At 36.2% G+C, this 21,491-nt stretch overlaps 1 protein-coding gene across 4 annotated transcripts in view; it reads right to left on the bottom strand.

The window, feature by feature from the left end:
• The window catches only part of AP3B1 (adaptor related protein complex 3 subunit beta 1), a 276,626-nt gene that overhangs the window by 198,115 nt on the left and 57,020 nt on the right, over positions 1-21,491 (bottom strand). For 3 of the 4 annotated variants that reach the window (XM_032626082.1, XM_032626081.1, XM_032626080.1), the window contains exons 4-6: positions 2,969-3,064; positions 2,173-2,333; positions 5-71 (exon numbers count right to left, since the gene is read on the bottom strand). In XM_032626082.1, the coding sequence (XP_032481973.1) occupies positions 5-71; positions 2,173-2,333; positions 2,969-3,064 (324 nt within the window). The remainder of the gene's footprint in view (positions 1-4; positions 72-2,172; positions 2,334-2,968; positions 3,065-21,491) is intronic. The other variant, XM_032626083.1, reaches the window with a different exon arrangement.

Below are 21,491 nucleotides of genomic sequence, written 5' to 3'. Positions count from 1 at the left end.
TTACTGTGCTTTTATCCTTCAGAAGTTTTTCAATTATTTCAATTAACATTTCCTTCTGCTCTGGATCAAGGCTAAACCATAAAAAGAAAAAAATTTACATTAAGTTTTTTTTCCTTTAATTCTAACTTTAAATGAAACTAATCGTTTCAAGGATATTGAAAAAATTTTAAAGTGGGGGAGATTTATGTCTAGACAAAAATAAACAGAAAACAAATTTAAAGTGGAACGGGTTGATTTTTCCCACAGATGTGTCCTAATCTTTCTATCTAAAGTTGCTCATATTAATTAAACCCAGATACCAATACTGTTAAGAAAATATTTAAAGAACAAATCTACTTCTTAAAAAGAAGATGGAAAGCCTTAAGAAAGTAATTGCAAGTAGATAAACCACAAAATCTTTTTTTAACTGGGGGGAAAATAACAGGATAGCAATCATTTTTGAGCATGGACACATAATTGTCAAAAAAATATATACAGAATTTCCAAATAAGAATTTTGTACCGTTCTAGTTTACTGATAGAGACATGTATAATAAAACCTGCCATCTAAAACCAAGAAATATAAACAAAGGCCCACATACACACAGAATTGACAGATGCATCTAAATAGCAGCTCTAAGCACTGAAATATTGTTAATAATATAATTTCTTCCTAGCATAGAATTCAACTGTTCATTTATTGAGAAGCTAAACGATGGGCATACAGAGATAAGTAAGACAGTCTAATAAAGACAGTCCCAAACATAACCATACCATATAATGGAGGTATATATAAGGGATTATGGGGATAAAGAAGGACACCAATGGAGGCAGGAAGGTTGTGGAGGGTTTCTTTTGGGAAGTGACATCTCAGATGAATCTTAAACAACTTGACTTTAGAGCTGGAAAAAGTAGGAAATATTCTAGGTAGAGACTAAAGGAGGAACAAAAGATGGTAATGAGATAAAAACATTTTATGTAGAGGACTAATAGGCAGTACTGAGCTATGAGACTGTAAATTCAAGACAAAGAGAGGTTAAATGGAGCCCAGTGATGGGCTTTTAAACTATCGTAGTGAGCTTGGATCTTATTTTGTAAGTTGATAACAAGAAAGGATAATGACTAAGAAGTGTGAGATAACTTTGTCTGACAGTTAACCTAAGAAAATGAGTTTTTACTTTTCACAAACATTATATAAGTTTTCTGCTGACCATTATAATTATCTGAACATTCAAACCTTTTAATTCAAACCTTTTAATATGCCAACAACAGTCTCCCTTCTCCAGTCTTTCCTAACTAATCCCATTTCATTACATCTTTACTTTATGAAACCCTATATGATAATCTCTGAGCCCTATCCTATCAAAGGCATTGTTAGTGTGCCTTTGTATGTACATATATATCATATAGCAATATCTTATTCAATTATAGATTGCCTTTAATTATTTGGCATACGTTTGATTTTTTTCGTAAACCTCAATAGGAATGTGATACCACATTCTCTATCGTTTTCATACATCTTATGCATGTAACACAACACTAGAAACACAAAATGATCTTGATAAAAGTTTGTGGAATAAATGGTAACAGAAAATAATACCAAATGATTACAGATAATAATTATTTTATTTAGGCAATATGTTTTCCAGAGAGATCAAGGTATCGTACGATAATTTAATAAATATATAAATATGGTATGGTGCTATAGTTAAAAATCAGTATTAAAATAATATCTAATAAAATAGCTCTGGAAAAGAATCAGGCAAGGAAGGGAGCAGCAGGATCAAAGATGGAAGAAGGGGTAACAAAGTGAATTGAGACAATAACACACTTAAGATTCTACCCTGCAATAAACAGGAAAAAAAAAATCTTAATTTTCTAATAACATATGTGTATGTGTAATGAGAGATGGACTATATAAATGATAATTCAACTTCTGATTATTTTTAAGTTATAAAATCCATAAATTATCACAGGCCCTAACAGGCTCACAAATAAAAACCTGCCTAGGGTCTCTATAACCAAAATAAAATTAAAGATGTCTAAAGAATATTTGTGGGCAGGGGAAACACAGCCACTGAGTTTACTTAGTTTAAGGACAGACTAGTTATAAGCGCTAATAAAATAAGCCTCCAGGGGCTTTAACATTCCACACAACATTAGGGATCTTTGGTATTATTTACAAAGTACCAACCTGTACAATTTTTGTATCGCATGGGCTGCATTCTTCCTAACATATGGTGATAAGTCAGCAGAAGCTTCCTTAATAGCAAGCATCATAATAGGTACAATAATTGGCACTCTAATACTTGATAGAACTCTCAAAGCACTTGCACGAATTAGTTGATTTGGGTCCTAAAGACAGTACAAAAATATTCATCAAAATTTCAAGTTTCCAATATTTTAAATACATCTTTATGATACAGTTAACAGGTGCTTATAGGATGTAATACAACAATAGCAAAAAAAAAAAAAAAAAAAAAAAAAAACAAAGAAAACCAGGCTACTTAATTTAAATACCCAGTATATGGAAATGGCTAAGGAAAAAGAGAATTAAATAAATGTTTATTTCTCTGAATAATGTTTTAACAAGAAAAGTAATGGTTATAATTCTACTTGATCATATATTACTAAACATGCTGGGGTTTTAGAGTTTCATAACAAAATGCTGCAGGTCATAAATTTTATCTTTAAAAAAAGTCATGTCCCCTCTTTGTACACTTTCAACAACCAGTTGGTGTAATGATGAAGAGCTCTTTGAGGCACAATAATGATTATATTGAACATAAAGGAACATACAAGGCAAAGTCCAGTTGATTATAAGAATAAATTATTTTCTAAGGGCATTGAATAGGGACCATGAGAGACCTTTTAACTCTTTCAAAACATGACTGTACCATTTAGTGGATTATTGCTCCACTTCTTTAAATGACACACCTTCAACTGTGCAGAAACATTGCAGCTATTTGCCTACTCACTCTATTATTTACCTTCAGAGCTCGCTGAAAAGTGCTTATGGACAAGAGTGCCAGATCCTGCTGTTCTTCAGCATATCGGACCAGGTAAACATATACTAACTTCTTGATCTGTGAATAAGAAAAAATAAGTTAATCCTAGCCAGAGTGAATATTAGACATTTAATATTTTCTATACTAAAATCCACACTCAACTTTCCTGAACTAAATAACTGAACCTGCTCATAGCCCAGATGGTAAAATAAAGATAATGTATTGTAGGATAATGAACAGAAACAGAAAAAGTTTGTGAAGTAATAAGCATTTTAATAATCCAATCCACAATTAGCAATATCCTATCCAGTTGTGCTTCCTCTTGATGGGAAAAAAAGTTCTTGAGCAAAACTCATACAAGAATATTAAAACATTAACTGATTTGGAACAGTATTTTCAAAATGAGGGATACAAATAATATAAAGACCTTGGGCTCTGTTCACTAACTCTATGGTATGGGAGCTTATGTTTCCTCATCTGTCAAAAGGTGCTGAGGCCCAACTCTGATTCTATGGTAATAGTCACATTCCAATATACATTACATGGTATTTTCAGCTCAGTAAGAATAATGTGTGACAATATCAATTTAATGTAATAAAAATTCCAAAAGGATGGAAGTGTGTTCTGAAAACCGTCTGCAAAGTCAATTTAATCACTAAATTTATAACAAAATTATGATGAGCAGAAAAATTAAATGAAAATTGGAATTTGAGTTGAAATTCTTCGACTGCTTCCTTCTGACACTGCTTGTAGCTTGTATCTCCCTTCTCAAATATCTTCAGATACCATTGCTTGATTAATTTTCTGATATATCCCCATAGTACATATCTAAAAGTTAATGGAATGTTCAAAGAGCATGGGAAATGAGGGGAAGTAGCTGGAAATAGGTAGAATCAATGCTGAAAAGGAAAACAGTGCTATACTGTGCCATACTTTATATCACAGTAACCAATCTGGACTTCTTTAAAGACAACTGTCATGGCCTTCTCTCCCTTACAGTCCAATTTCCCTTGACACAGCAGTGTTTTGAGTTCCTTCACCATTCTGTCTGTTCCCTTCGGAACTCACTCAATTTGTCTATATTTTTTTCAGTACAGCACTCCAAACTACAAATGAAGTCTAAGCAAGACAAACTAGTTAAGATTTTGGAAAAAAAAAAAGCGAGGGCTTCCCTGGTGGCGCAGTGGTTGAGAGTCTGCCTGCCGATGCAGGGGACACGGGTTCGTGCCCCGGTCCGGGAAGATCCCACATGCTGCGGAGTGGCTGGGCCCGTGAGCCATGGCCGCCGGGCCTGCGCGTCCGGAGCCTGTGCTCCGCAGCGGGAGAGGCCACAACAGTGAGAGGCCCGCGTACCGCAAAAAACAAAACAAAACCCATATACTTTTTCTAAATGCGCTACTGACTAAATCAATCCATACTCGAGTAATTGTCCTAGTGAGGTTTCTTCTTTTAAAAGGAGGGCAATATCTTACTTACCTATAGACATTTTCAACAACTTAAATTCAACACATCACGGCACCCTCCTCAGATAATTTTAGATCTTAATCTTTAATCCAACCTATTTTGCTGTTCTTCACAATTTCATGGACACAAGTGAAAACTTAATGAACATACTTTTTGCGTCTTTATCCTTGATAAAATGCTAAACACACCATTTTAAGATGATACCAATTGATTCGTCTGTACTATATTGACAGGGTTATAGGTGAAACTAACAAAAAACATATTTCCAATTACTCTTCAGTGCTGAATAGATCCACAAAATCTTAAAAACGAAACCTAAAATCCTTAACTCAGTATTCAATACAGCCCATAATCTTCCTTTAAAGTCAAACAAGGAAGAGTCCCCAAATATAACTTGATTTTTTGTCTCAATCTCCACTCAGTTTATCAATCCTACTTTCTCCCAAGTTCTACTAATCAAAATCTTCCACAAAAGCAAAAATGAAACAATAAAATTTCCACTAAGAGAGGAACAGTACAACAAATTACAGTACATCCATATAATGCTGTACTATGTGGTCACTATATATAATTAAGTAAATCTGTACTTGACATTGAAAATATGTCCTTGTAAAAAATTTTAAGGGTGCAAAACAGTATGCACTGTATGATCGCACTTCTGTGTTAATAAAAAAGATACACATATATTGTATTTTATCACTCTAAGATAAACCACCAATTGTAAGATGTACCATAACTTTACAGACCTCAAAGAGAGGAAGAAAAAACCCTGCCAATTGTAAGCCACCCTCAATTGTTAAGATAAGTCCCAACTGCATAAACTTTAAAATAGAAAACAGATGTCTTAGAATGGACATTATATGGTAATAATAGCAAATATTTATACACTTAACTATGTGTCAGGCACTGTTCTACATGTTATATTTAGATTAATTCATTTTATATTCACAACTCAATGAACAGGTATTACCTTTCCTGTTTTACAGGTGAAGAAACTGAAGCACAGAGAAGTTAAGTAACTTGACCAATATAGAAATCTATTAAATGAAGAACCAGGATTCAAACCAGGTAAGCATAAAAGTTGAAAAAATTTATATAGTAAAATGTTAACAGTGACTAGCTCTGGGTGACGGCATTAACCAGTGACCCTCACTCTTTACATCTTTCTATATTATTTAATTTTTTTACAATGAATATTAATTTTATGTTCAGATAAAACAATAAAGACATTTTCATTTTAGGGGTGAATCTCATCTTTCTAGACATCCTCCAACACAGAATAATAGTACTTTCTCTGATTATAAAAGTATTTTAAAATGTTCATTATAAACAATCTGAAACTGAAAACATTTTTAAGTTCCCACATTCCTATGATGGCTTTTTCTATAGCACTGGCAACATGTAGCCACCAGAACTATTTTAAACCTGTTCAATAGACAAAAACTCAGCTAAATCAACAAGTTTTTGCAAGTCAAGCAACCTGTGACAGCCCCTTGCTTCTGAACGTTAGCCAATCAGGAACAAATTCACTCTAAAAAAACACACCTCTTAGTGCCAATCAATGAAAAGCAGTCTCACCCAAGTGACCACTCATCTACAGATGATATCAACCCACTTAGGCTCCTTAAAGTCCATGAAACTTTCAAATGATCATGGAATCAAGGGATCTCACACAAGAATACAAAAAATGGGTTCCAATATTACGTGGTACTAGTATACAAGATGGCAACCAAATGATCCAAAATATACCCAATGTTTTAGATTATATTTAAATGGAAATATAAATTTTTAAAATTCTTAAATCTCAGTTTAGAAGCACTTATCTAATTGTTTGAGTTATAAATGATTTTCTCCCCAACCAGATTTTAAAGTTCCTAAGTTAAGGATATATGTATATGCATAGATGGGATTCACTTTGTTATAAAGCAGAAACTAACACACCATTGTAAAGCAATTATACTCCAACAAAGATGTTAAAAAAAAAAAAGTTCCTAAGTTTCAACAGTGCCAAAAAGCAACCAACACTTGCTGGTTGACTGATTTATACCAATTTAAATATATCAAATCAACACACAAGATGTATTTTAAATAAGATATTTCTCAAATTCACCTTGGAATGAACATGAGGTTATTTAGTACAGGAACCATTCCTTACTAATCTATATACTCCCACAACCTATCACATAGCCTGGCAATATAGTAAAAGCCCAATAATTATCAGCTGAATGCAACATCACAGCCCAATGAGAGACTGGAAAAAAAAAAAAAAGACATTTCCCATTAGATTGCTATACCTAGGATCTAACTTACCACCAATAGATATAATTCATGAAGTAGATGTCTAAAAGGACATCAACATACTGTGAGAAAACAATAGGTATTAAGAAGACTGCCTCAAAAGTCTTTAACTTGTGGGGTTTTTTTAGAAAATTATCATTTAAAATATTATTTCTCTTTACCAATTATATTCGGATCTCAGTCTACAGTTCTCAGGAAACTTTTGAAACAAGAATGGGTTAGGATCCACCCACCCCCTCATCTTCTTGGGATGTATTTTCTCAGCAACACCTTTATTTACTTAACTGTACAGCCAACTTGTAAAGCTGAATTATGAACTCCAGAATATATCCAGGAGTTTATACTGGGAACACTGAAACGTTCAAACCACAGCTGAGCTACCAGGCACTGCTATAATTACCCACTATTGGAGAAGGATTATTGTGACTGTTATAGCAAAAAGCATAACATTATTAAATCACAGAAGGTTGCAAAACACTAAATTTGTTCTAGTTCTAAGAATCAATCAAAATTGACCACAAGAGGCCTATGCACTGACTGGCTGCAGGTTTGCAGAGAAAGCCTACTTTCCCTGAAACCATTCTGTGATCAGAAATGGGAGTACTTAAAGCTCCGTGACTACACCATTCTCTTATCAGTTACTTTCATTCAGTGTTACAATATTCCTTGCTGTAAAGCTAATCACAGCAGAGCCCCAGTAGGCTGGAAGAACACAGGCAGATCTGTTTAATTAGTTTATCAATACTAGTACATCAAACTTCATGAGTTATTGACTAAACCTTTGATTATTTTAGTACTATGGCTTACTAGGTCACTTTTGGTATCATTTGACATCGAATGGCAGATGACGTACAGCTCAACTGTGTGTCTAAGGCAGTATGTACTGGTAAAAATGAAATTTTGTACTTGATAACAATGAAACATCAATCAATTCTGAACACAAATTTTAAGAAGCTTATGTCAGTTTTCCCACAACATTAGAGGATTAAGCATGTTTCCAAGAACTAACAAGGTATTTCAAGAACAAAAAAAATCCAAAACAAATAGATCAATAGAGTAGTCCCCCTCTATCTGTGGGGGATACGTTCTAAAACAACCAGTAGATGCCTGAAACTATGGACGCTACCAAGTTCTATATACACTATAATAAAGTTTAATTTATAAATTAGGCACAGTACGAGGTTAACAACAATAGCTAGTAACAAAATAGAACAGTTGTAAGAATATACTTTAATAACAGTTATGTGAATGTGTTCTCTCTCTTTCTCTCTCTCTCATATTGGACTGCACTTACCCTTCTTTTTGTGGTGATGTGAGATGATGAAATGTCTATGTGATAAGATGAAGTAAGGTGAATGAAGTAGGCATTGTGATGCAGGGTTAGGCTACTACTGACCCTCTGATGGTACATCAGAAGGAGGATCATCTGCTCTAGGTGATCCTGGATCACTGAGCATGACAGTGTCAATGGTTAGATGTCAGGAGCAGATGATGTCAATGGTTGGGGATCCCAGACAGAACAGCACAAAATTTCATCACACAACTCGTAATAGTGTGCAATTTAAACTTATGAATTGTTTATCTCCAGAATTTTCCATTTAATATTTTTGGACTGCTAACCACAGGTAACTGAAACCGTGGAAAGCGAAACCACAAGGAAGGAGAGACTACTGTAATTATGTTCATAGTGACATTTTTGTTACAGAACATTAGATGGCATACCAGAATCTGACTGTAAAGGATAAAGATGAATAGAAAAGTTCTACTGTTGATAACTATCTGAACATTACAAACAGCCCTGAATAAATAATAAACAATACAGAATTTTCTGTTTACAACAAGAAGACTGGAATTCCAGAGTGAACTACTTACAGCATAACTTATTACCAATATCTCAGGACTTGGTCATTTCTACCCACATCTAAAACATAAAAAATTTATACCCAAATGGGCAGAAGACCTAAATAGACATTTCTCTAAAGAAGACATACAGATGGTCAACAGGCATATGAAGAGGTGCTCAACATCACTAAATATTAGAGAAATGCAAATCAAAACTAGAATGAGGTACCACCGCACTCCAGTCAGAATAACCATCGTTAAAAAAATCTACAGGGACTTGCTGGTGGAGCAGTGGTTAAGAACCTGCCTGCCAATGCAGGGAACACAGGTTCGATCCCTGGTCTGGGAAGATCCCACATGCCGCAGAGTAATTAAGCCTGTGTGCCACAACCACTGAGCCTGTGCTCTAGCCCGCGAGCCACAACTACTGAAGCCCACGTGCCTAGAGCCCGTGCTCCACAACAAGAGAAGCCACCGCAATGAGAAGTCTGCACATGGCAAGGAAGAGAAGGCCCCAATCGATGCAACTAGAGAAAGCCCATGTGCAGCAACGAAGACCCAACACAGCCATAAATAAATAGATGGAGAGATAGATAAAATTGATTCTTAAAAAAAAAAAAATCTACAAATAACAAATGCAGAAGAGGGTGTGAAGAAAGGGGAACCCTCCTACACTGTTGGTGGGAATGTAAAGTGGTATAGCCACTCTAGAAAAAAGTATGGAGGTTCCTCAAAAAACTAAGAGTTGCCATAGGATCCAGCAATCCCACTCCTGGGCATATACCCAGACAAAACTATAATTTGAAAAGATACATGCATCCCTATGTTCATAGCAGCACTGTTCACAATAGCCAAGACATGGAAACAACCTAAATGTCCATCGACAGACGAATGAATAAACAAGATGTTGTAGGTATATACAATGGGATACTACTCAGCCATAAAAAAGAATTAAATAATACCATTTGCAGCAACATGAATGGATCTAGAGATTATGATACTAAGTAAATCATAAAGAGAAAGACAAATACCATATGATGTCACTTACATGTGGAATCCAAAATGTGACACAAATGAACTTATGAAACAGAAAGAGACTCACAGACATAAAGAACAGACCTGTGGTTGCCAAATGGGAGGGGAGAGGGGAAGGGATGGATTGGGAGTTTGGGATTAGCAGATACAAACTGTTATACAGTATGGATAAACAACAAGGTCCTGCTGTACAGCACAGGGAACTATATTCAATATCCTGTGATAAACCATAATGGGAAAGAATATGAAAAAATATATATACATATGTATAACTGAATCATGTTGCTGTACAGCAGAAATTAACACATTGTAAATCAATTATACTTCAATAAAATAAAGTTAAAAAAATTATAACAATGCCAGATACCTCCAAAGGATAGCTAATACCAGATGATGATAAGAAGTCAAAGAGGGGCTTCCCTGGTGGCGCAGTGGTTGAGAGTCTGCCTGCCAATGCAGGGGACACGGGTTCGAGCCCTGGTCTGGGAAGATCCCACGTGCCACGGAGCAGCTGGGCCCGTGAGCTACAGATACTGAGCTCTGCGCGTCTGGAGCCTGTGCTCTGCAGCAAGAGAGGCCGCGACAGTGAGAGGCCCGCACACCGCGATGAAGAGTGGCCCCCGCTTGCCGCCACTGGAGAAAGCCCTCGCACAGAAACGAAGACCCAACACAGCCAAAAATAAATAAATGAATAAATAAATTTATAAAAAAAAAAAAAAAAAAAAAAAAGAAGTCAAAGACACTAAAGAAGAAAGAGGAGGAAGGAATCAAACAGGAAGGATGGCTCTAAAAGGGGAATGACCTAAAATGATTTCTGAAGCCAAGATACCTGGCTTTGGATTCTGACTGCCACATAGTAGCTGTGTGACCTTGGTCAGATAATCTAACCTCACTGCTACCTTATCCTCATATGGAAAATATGGAAAATGAAAGAACCAACTTCACAGGGTTATTTGTGAGGATAAAATGAGTTGATATAAGGCGTTAACAACCTAGCACAGACGGCATTTTTTAAGTGTTAGCAATCATTGTTGCTACTGACAGACTGTATTCCCAGTAACGCTAAGACAAGCTTTACCTACAGCTCACAAATTTTCTAAGTGAAATCTTGATTTTTCTTTTTCAGCTACTTGAACTTTCTTATACCAGAGGCCATAAAACTAATGTACATATCCAATTAGAAGCTCAGATATCATGGCCATAACAAGTCAAAGACAGTTTAACTTAACTATCAATTCAGAATTATATCTTTTTAATAAACTTTTTATTTTATTTATTTTTTAACATCTTTATTGGAGTATAATTGCTTTACAATGGTGTGCTAGTTTCTGCTTTATAACAAAGTGAATCAGATATACATATACATATATCCCCATATCTCCTCCCTCTTGCGTCTCCCTCCCACCCTCCCTATCCCACCCCTCTAGGTGGACACAAAGCACCGAGCTGATCTCTCTGAGCTATGCAGCTGCTTCCCACTAGCTACCTATTTTACATTTGGTAGTGTATATATGTCCATGCCACTCTCTCACTTCGCCCTAGCTTACCCTTCCCCCTCCCGGTGTCCTCAAGTCCACTCTCTATATCTGCGTCTTTATTGCTGTCCTGCCCCTAGGTTCTTCAGAACCATTTTTTTTTTTTAAGATTCCATACATATGTGTTAGCATACGGTATTTGTTTTTCTCTTTCTGACTTACTTCACTCTGTATGACAAGTCTCTAGGTCCATCCACCTCACTACAAATAACTCAATTATATTTACATGGTAACAAGCACATAAATAGTGCTTAATAAGTATCTACTAAATTAATCATAAGTAAACTTTGCAAATACTATAAGATTACATGTGCAGTCTAGACTTCTCCCATTAATTAGAATCTTAGAAAGGATGGTTTATCAAGTTATTTAAATCCAATATTAATTTATCTTAGTTCCTAAGTTGACAATAAGTGTACAAGTGTTTTGATTTTAATTTACCCAAGTTAGTCAAATTCACTTTATAATGCCTATTCATTTTGGCAACAAAATTCACCTATTTGAAATATGTAATGTACTTACTATCTAACAAAAAAAATGAAGTGTACTTTAAAATGTATCTAAAAAGTAGTTTTAAAGTACATATCTTTAAAATTCTATAATATAAATTATTCTAATAAAAAAGTTATGATAGGAAAATAATTCATTTTGTATATAGAAATGTGTACTCTAGAAACTGTATAACATATACTTCAGTGTACTTTTCCAGATTTTGAACATACAAATGCAAGATTATTTAAACTACTCATTTTCCTTATATGAGACACAGTAACACCCAATCTACTTCACAGTGTAAAAATAATAGCTTAGAGTCTACATCATATCAACCTTGTGTTTGTATAATACAAATGAAGTGTGACCTGGCTGATCTTATTGCTCCACTTAAAAAATTCTACCATCATTCTCAGGTCATGATTATTTTATACACTCTGTTTTTTTGTTTGTTTGTTTTGTTTTGTTTTGTTTTTGCGGTACACGGTCCTCTCACTGTTGTTGCCTCTCCCGTTGCGGAGCACAGGCTCTGGACGCGTAGGCTCAGCGGCCATGGCTCACGGGTCCAGCCGCTCCGCGGCATGTGGGATCTTCCCGGACTGGGGCACAAACCCGTGTCCCCTGCATCAGCAGGCGGACTCTCAACCACTGCGCCACCAGGGAAGCCCTATACACTGTTTTTCTTGTACCGATGCAATCTTTTCATTAGAAAAAGCCTTGTTTTTCGAACTATAAATACCTAAGTACTGACTATAAAACTGCTAATGACATGTGGCTCACTCGGTATATTCTGGCTATAAAGCATTACAAGACACCATTACAGAACTCTGATGTAAGGACGGAAAAGAAGAAGAGAATTTTCAAGTTATGTCACCAGTTACAAACTGAAAATTCTGCATGGAAAGTAGGGAAAACTGAGACTAATGTTTTCATTTGACTGATAACATTCCGTATATTTTAAGGTTTTAAAAATATTTACAGATTATGATATAAAGCTATAATATAGAAATAATAACTGAGAGATCTGATTTACCCTTCCTACCTTAATGAAACAGAAAATCAGGGGCAAAAAATGAAACAGAAGTTTTCGTATGTTGGACAACAGGCAGCACATTACTGTGAACCCTGAGAGAGGGAAAAAAATCAATGTGAGCCCTTCAACTGAGGGTGAGTCTACCAGGAAAGGGAGGCAACTCAAACAGAATCCAGAAGACTCACTGTGCTGAGGAGACAGTGATCAAAGTTCACAGAGGCCAAGGTTGCTAGAATTTGCAGAGCAGAATAACAAAGAGGAGGGCACTTCAGAGAGAGAGAGAGAGAGAATGCATTCTGGGGAGAAGAACCATCTACCATGGGCTAAGCACTGTCGTGCACATGAGTAAGATGAAACTACCTGAGGCCAGACCAAAAAACACTGGAAAGAAGTAGGCAGAACAGGTCTCAAAGATCACAAAAAGCTGGGAAAAGTTCATATTCCCACCAGCCAGAGAGAAAGTATCTCATAAATACATGTATCATTGAGCAGAATCCTAAGGGCATTGCTTTAATAATGGGATTACATTAGTCTAGACTAAAGGTGTTTCCGTATCCCTTACTAAAGATTAAAAGTATGCTTTGAAAGAATCAAATGATTCCATATAACTTAATTGTGCATCACAAGAAAACCCAACACAATTTAAACAAAAACCAGGACAATATGAATCATAATTACTCTTCAAGTAATCTCTACCCACATCTATCAAACTCCTGAACAATGCAAGATTAGAATAGACTCAAAGCAGCTCAGCAAAAGACAAAAAATATAAGACTGAAGTTGCTGCCTAAGCAAGAGAATTTGCAATTTGAACCCTGTCAAGATAACTGCTTTCTAAAACAAAAACACCACCTATGGAGTAAACATAAAAGAATACAGAATCAACATAATTTAATATTCATAATGTCAAAATATACAACTCAAATTACCCAATATATGAAAAACTAAAAAAATGGAACATATGCACACAAGAAAAGGAAATTAACTAGACGAAAGCCTGAGAAAAACATACTGGAACTAGCAGGCGAGGATTTTAGAGCTACTATTACACTTAAGTAAAAGAAAATGTGCTTTCCATTAATAAAGAATAGAGGAAATCTCAGCAAAGAAACAGAAAGGATTAAAAAAAGGACAAACTGAAATTCTAAAATGAAAAAATACAATTTCTAAAATTAAAATGAATGTACTTAATCAAATGGAGAGGACAGAAGAACGAGTAAGCAAACTTGAAAACAGGTGAGTAAAAATTACCTAATGTAAACAACACACACACAAAAAGATCTAAAAAAACCAACAAAGTTTCATACATTGTCAGGCAAAAATAAAACAATATAATATATATGTAATTTCAATACCAGAAAGAGAAAAGAGAAGGGGGCAAATATTATCTGAAGAAATAATAGCCCAGGGCTTCCCTCGTGGCACAGTGGTTAAGAATCCACCTGTCAATGCAGGGGACATGGGTTCGAGCCCTGGTCTGGGACGACGCCACATGCTGTGGAGCAACTAAGCCTGTGTGCCACAACTACTGAGCTTGTTCTCTAGGGTCTGCGAGCCACAGCTACTGAGCCAGAGTGCCACAACTACTGAAGCCTGTGTGCCTGGAGCCCATGCTCAACAAGAGAAGCCACCCAATGAGAAGCCCGCACACCACATCGAAGAGTAGCCCCCGCTCGCCCCAACTAGAGAAAAGCCTGTGTGCAGCAACAAAGACCCAATGCAGCCAAAAATAAAAATTAAAAAATTTATAGAAAGAAAAAAAAGAAAAGAAATAATGGCCCCAAATTTCCTACTTTTGATCAAAGACAGTAATTTATAGAACTAAGATGCTCAACACACACAAAACCAAATGAACATGAATAAGATCACACCAAGGTACACCAAAGTCAAACTACCAAAAGCCAAAGATGGAGTAAAACATGAAAGTGTCAAGAGAAAAATTACAAATTACATAGGAAGATGAATGATCCAGTTAACAGGGACGTTACATAAGAAATTATGGAGGGCAGAAGAGTCTTCAAAGCATCTTTAAAATGCTGAAACAAAAAGAAACTATTAATCCGGAAGTCTATGACCAATGAAATAATTCTTTAGGAATGAAGGTAAAATGCAAACATTTTCAGATAAAAGTAAGAGAATTCATCACGAGCAGACCTCCATTACAGAAAAAGCCAACAGAAGGTCTTAAGGCAGGAGGATCATGATACTGATAGAAATTTGGATCCTTAGAAGTCAAAGAGAACACTGGACAGGATAAATATCTTAATAAATGATAAATTCTGTTTTTTCTTTTAATTTCTGTATGTCATAAGTATTGATATTTAAAGGAAAATTGTACTGTTTTATGATGCTTGCTTACTTCTTTTTTATTTATTTGTTTGTTTATATATGGCTGTGTTGGGTCTTCTCTGCTGCAGGTGAGCTTTCTCTAGTTGTGGTGCACAGGCTTCTCATTGTGGTGGCTTTTCTCGTTGCGGAGCATGGGCTCTAGGCACACGGGCTTCAGTAGTTGTGGCATGCGGGCTCAGTAGCTGTGGCTCGTGGGCTCTAGAGTGCAGGCTCAGTAGCTGTGAGCTTGGCTCGCATGGGCTTAGTTGCTCCATGGCATGTGGGATCTTCATGGACCAGGGCTTGAACTCGTGTCCCCTGCATTGGCAGGTGGATTCTTAACCACTGTGCCACCAGGGAAGTCCCTTGTGATGCTTTTAACTTATATAAATGTGATAATAACTAAAACATAAAAGGAGAGATATGGATGTATACAGTTGCAAGATTTCTATATTTTATGTGAAGAAGTGCAGCATTAACTATAATCCAACTGTGAAAACTTAAGAATGGATACAGCCAACACTTAAAAAAAATGCAAAGAAGTACAGGTTAAAAATAAAAACAGGAAACATTTAAGTGTGATTTCCTCTATAAAAAGGAGGAAAAGAAGAAGAGAGGAACAAAAATAAAGGAGACAAATTTAAAAAAAGAAATCATGTAATACTACACTCAAATCCAGCCACATCAATAAATACATCAAGTGTTAACAGAATAAACACTCCAATTAAAAGGCAGAGGCTGACAGAATGGGTGGGAAAAACATGGAACTAGATGCTGTCAGTAAGAGACACAAATAGATATGAAGACACAGGCTAGGAACAAATGAATGAAAACAGGATATACCATACAAAGAGATGAGAAGGCTGGAATGACAATATTAATAACAAGAAATCAAATAGACTTTAAGACAAAAAAGTATTACCAGAGAAAAAGAAGGGCTTATTTTAGGATAAAGGGGCAATTCATCAGGAACACCTGAAAAGAGCTATGCCTAATAGGAGTGCTTCAAAATATAAGCAAAAAATGACTAAATTAAAGGGAAAAATGAACAATTCCAGGATCATGATTGGGAGATTTAAGATCCCTCTCTCAGCAATTGGTAGAACATCTAGACAAGAGGTCAGTAAAAACATTTTAAAAATCTAAACAACACATTTGCTTAAATAATATTTATAGAACATTACAACCCAAAGTGGAATACACATTCTTTTCCACTGCACGTGATATGCATACCAAAACAAACTAGATGATTAGCTATAAACAAGTCTTCTTAAAATTTTAAGAGAATGATGTTTCCTGACTAAAAAGGAATTATATTACAAAGCAATAACAATATAAGATAATGAGATAACCCTCCCCCAATATCTGGAAATTAAACAACATACTTCTAAATACACCATAAGTCAAAAAAGAAATCATAAAATAAGAAAATATTTTTAGGGGGATGGATGGACTGGGAGTTTGGGGTTAGCAGATGTAAACTTTTATATATAATGAATAAACAACAAGGTCCTACTGTATAGCACAGAGAACTATATTCATTGCCCTATGATAAACCATATGGAAAATAATATTTTAAAAAAAGAATGTATATTTATGTATGTGTGTGTATATAATTGAACCACTTTGCTGTACAGCAGTAATGAACACAACATTGTAAATCAACTATACTTCAATTAAAAAAAGGATTTAAAAAAGTACATAAAGGACTTCCCTGGTGGTGTGGTGCAGTGGTTATGCACCACAGGTTCTTGGCGCCTGCCAATGCAATCGACAGGGGTTTGAGCCCTGGTTCTGGAAGATCCCACATGCCGCAGAGCAACTAAGCCCATGCACCACAACTACTGAGCCTGAGCTCTAGAGCCCAAGTGCCACAACTACTGAAGCCCGCGTGCCGAAAGCCCGTGCTTCACAAGAGAAGCCACCACAGTGAGAAGCCCACACACTGCAATGAAAAGTAGTCCCTGCTCTCCACAGCTAAAGAAAGCCCGTGCACAGCAACAAAGACCAAATGAAGCCAAAAATAAATAAATTTTAAAAATTTTAAAGTACGTAGAGAATTGTAAAGTGCTATTAAAAGTGATAGAAATGAAAAAAAAGAAAATATTTTTCACTGAATGATAATGAAAACAAATCAAGTAAAAATTCAGGAAAGTAACTAAAGCAGTGCTTAGAGGAAAAGACACAGTATTAAAGCCTTATATTCACAGAAAGATTTGATCTGAGTTCCCAACTCAAGATGATAGAAAACAACAACAAAAACCCAAATTAAGTAGAAGGATGAAATAAAAAGATAAATACAAAAGTCAATAATCATACCAAAAAGAAATCAATGACACAGGAAACAGAGAAAATTGATAAAACCAAAAGCTGGGTTTTTTTAAGTCAATAAAGTTGATAATCCTCTAGATAAACTGATGAAGAAAAAAAGAGAAAAGACAAAATTACCAATATCAGGAATGAAAGAGGAAACATCACTACAGAAGCTACAGACATTAAAAGGATACTAAGGAACTATAATTAACAACTTTATGCCAATAAAAAACCTAGATGAAACAGATTCATTTCTTAAAAGAAAAATTACTAACACAATCCAATAAGAAATAGAGAATCTAAATAGCGCTGTGTTAGGGATCCACCAAGACTACCTTCAGGCTTAATGACTGCCTAGAAGGACTCACAGGACCCAGAAAGTTGTTACACTCATGGTTATGGTTCACTACAGTGAAAGGATATATAGTAAAATCAGCAAAAGGAAAAGGCACATGGGGTGAAGTCCAGAGGACACAAGGCACAAGCTTCTAAGAGTCCACCCACAAGCATAGTCACATAAAAATACTTCCTTCAGCAACAACGTGTAACAACACGTACAAAGTGGTGCCAACCAGGGACTCTTGCTTAAGACAGACGGTCCAGGGTTTTTATTAGGGATCAACCATGTAGGCACTGTATGCCTACATATATTGTCATCAGTAAGTAAGAGATCAGTAACTGAAGCTCCAGACCATGATAAGGAAAGCAGGTGTTTACTACAAACACTTTTAGTATATATTATTTGGATAAACTGACACAGCATGGCTCACTCTTATCTGACAGAACACTCAGAGAGATCAGTTCACCAGAGCCAACCAATAAACAATCATGAAAACAGACCTGGAGGGCTTCCCTGGTGGCACAGTGGTTAAGAATCCACCTGTCAATGCAGGGGACACGGGTTCAATCCCTGGTCCGGGAAGATCCCACATGCTGCGGAGCAACTAAGCCCGTGCACCACAACTACTGAGCCTGCGCTCAGAGCCCACAAGCCACAGCTACTGAGCCCACGTGCCACAACTACTGAAGCCCATGTGCCTAGAGCCTGTGCTCCGTAACAAGAGAAGCCACCGCAATGAGAAGCCTGCACACCGCAACGAAGAGTAGCCCCCGCTCGCCACAACTAGAGAAAGCCCATGCATAGCAACAAAGATCCAACGCAGACAAAAATAAATAAATAAATAAAAAGAAAAATAAAAAAAGAAAACAGACCTGGAAATGTTCAGGGTTTGCACAACCCAAGCCTGCTGAGTTTAGTTTCCACACGGGCCTATACCAATAAACAACCTGAATTCATAATTTAAAACTTTCGCATAAAAGAAATTCCAAGCCCAGATGACATCATAGTAACAATGAAATAATACCAATTATTTGGTATTATTAGATAGAATGAAACAATACCAATTCTACACATTTTCTATCAGAGAAAAAAGGAGAAACACTCTCCCACTCATTTTTTTTTAAATAACTTTATTTATTTTATTTATTTATTGTTTTGGCTATGTTGGGTCTTCGTTGCTGCACGTGGGCTTTCTCTAGTTGCAGTGAGGAGGGTTACCCTTTGTTGCAGTGTGCAGGCTTCTCTCATTGTGGTGGCTTCTCTCATTGCAGAGCACGGGGTCGAGGTGTGTGGGCTCAGTAGTTGTGACCCACGGGCTTAGTTGCTCTGCAGCATGCGGGATGTTCCCGGACCAGGGCTCGAACCCGTGTCCCCTGCATTGGCAGGTGGATTCTCAAACACTGCGCCACCAGGGAAGCCCATCTCCCACTCATTTTTAAAATCCAGTATTAACTGGTTACCCTGATATCAAAATCAAAGTCATGATGAGACAAAAAAAAAAAAATCCCTCAATAAGATATAGATGCAAAACTCCTAACAAAAGTTAGCAAATCGATTCTAACAATACACTAAAAGATTAATACACCATAGCCATTATGGATTTATCCCAGGAACAGAAAGGTTTAATATTTAAAAATTAGTCCCAGTCATTTATCATATGAAGAGAATAGAGAAAAATCCTATGATAATTTCAGTACTTACAGAAAAAAGATTTGACAAAATTCAACATTCATTCATATTAAAAACTCTCAGCAAACAAGGGATAAAAAGAACTTCCTCAATATGCTTAAAGGCATCTGCAAAAAACCTATAGCTTGTATCATATTCTATGGTAAATGGCTCAATGCTTTCTACATCAGGAACAAGGCAATGAAAACCACTATCATTGCTTTTATTCAACATTGTAATATAGATTGTACTCAGTGTAATATGACAAGAAAAAGGCATATAGGATACAAAAGAAGTAAAATTATGTTCACATATGGTATGATCATTTATGTGTCAAAGTCTAAGAAATCGATAAAATAGCTATCAGGGAAAAAAATAGCTATCAGGATAAGTGAATTTAGCAAGGACACAAGATCAATACACAAAATCAGAATTGATTTTGCTAGCAATGACCAATTGGAAAATGAAATTAAAAAGACAACTCTATTTAAAATAGCATTCAAGAGACTTCCCTAGTGGTCCCAGTGGTTAAGAATCTGCCTTCCAATGCAGGGGACGAGGGTTCGATCCCTGGTTGGGGAGCTGGGATTCCACATGCCACAGGGCAACTAAGCCCATGTGCCGCAACTGCTGAGCCTGCGCACCACAACTAGAGAGAAGCCGGCGTGCTGCAATGAGGAGCCCTTGTGCTGCAACCAAGACCAGACGCAGCCAAAAATAAATAAATATTTTAAAAAACACAGCATTCAAAAACTACTCAAAACTAAATTGATGTGCAAAATGTTCAAAACTTGTACACCAAAACCTATAAAACACTACAAAGGGAAATTACAGAAGACCATATTCAAGGACTGGAAGACTTATATGGTGGAGGTGGCAATTCCCTCCAACTGATCTACAAACTCACTGTAAACAAAATCAAAGTTAACAGGCTTTTGGAGAAATTGGCATGCTGATTTTAACACTTTAACAGAAAGACAAAAGACCCAGATTAGTCAAAACAAGGCTGAAAACAGAACAAGACTGGAGTGCTTATACTACCTCACTTCAAGACTTACTGTAAGGCTACAAGACAGTGTAGTATAGGCACAAGGACGCACATATAGATCAATGGAACAGAACAGAGTCCAGAAATATGCTTGCACTTATATGGCCAAAATTTTTTCACAAAAGTGGCAAGGTAATTCAACTGGAAAAAGATATAGCCTTCTTTATAAATGGTGACAGAATAACTGAATATCTGAGAAAAAATGAATTGTAAATCTTACCTCATACCACACACAAAATCTAATTTGACCCAGCCAAAACAATCTTGAGGAAGTATAAAGCTGGAGGTATCACGCTCCCTGATTTCAAACTATACTACAAGGCTACAGTCACCAAAACAGTATAGTACTGGCACAAAAACAGACACCTAAATCAATGGAACACAATAAAGAGCCCAGAAGTAAACTCACCATTATATGGTCAATTAATCTATGACAAAGGAGGCAAGAATACACAATGGGGAAAAGACAGCCTCTTCAATAAATGGTGTTCAGAAAATGGACAGTTACAATCAAAAGAATTAAATTGAACTACTTTCTCACACCATATACAAAAAGAAACTCACAATGGAGTAAAGGCTTACATTTAAGACCTGAAACCATAAAACTCCTAGAAGAAAGTATAAGTATTGCTCTTTGACATGGATCTTAGCAATATTTTTTGGACAAGTCTCCTCAGGCAAGGGAAACAAAAGCAAAAATAAACAAATGGGACTACATCAAACTAAAAAGCTTTTGTACAGCAAAGGAAACTATCAACAAAACAAAAAAGCCACCTACTGAATGGGAGAAGATATTTGCAAATGATATAACTGATAAGGGGGTAATATCAAAAACATATAAAGAACTCACAGAACTTAACATCAAAAAAATACAAACAATCCAAATAAAAAATGGGCAGAGGACCTGAATAGACATTTTTCAAAGACCTACAGATGGCCAACAGGCACATGAAAAGATGCTCAACATCACTAATCATCAGGGAAATGCAAATTAAAATCACAATGAATTATTACCTCACATGTCAGAATGACTATTATCAAAAAGAAAGAGAGGGCTTCCCTGGTGGCGCAGTGATTGAGAGTCCGCCTGCCGGTGCAGGGGACACGGG

Source organism: Phocoena sinus, chromosome 3 (assembly GCF_008692025.1).
Source record: "Phocoena sinus isolate mPhoSin1 chromosome 3, mPhoSin1.pri, whole genome shotgun sequence".
In the NCBI taxonomy this organism is placed as follows: Eukaryota; Metazoa; Chordata; class Mammalia; order Artiodactyla; family Phocoenidae; genus Phocoena; species Phocoena sinus.
The sequence above is the reverse complement of the archived record's forward strand: the minus strand, read 5'-3'. Positions and strand labels throughout refer to the sequence as shown.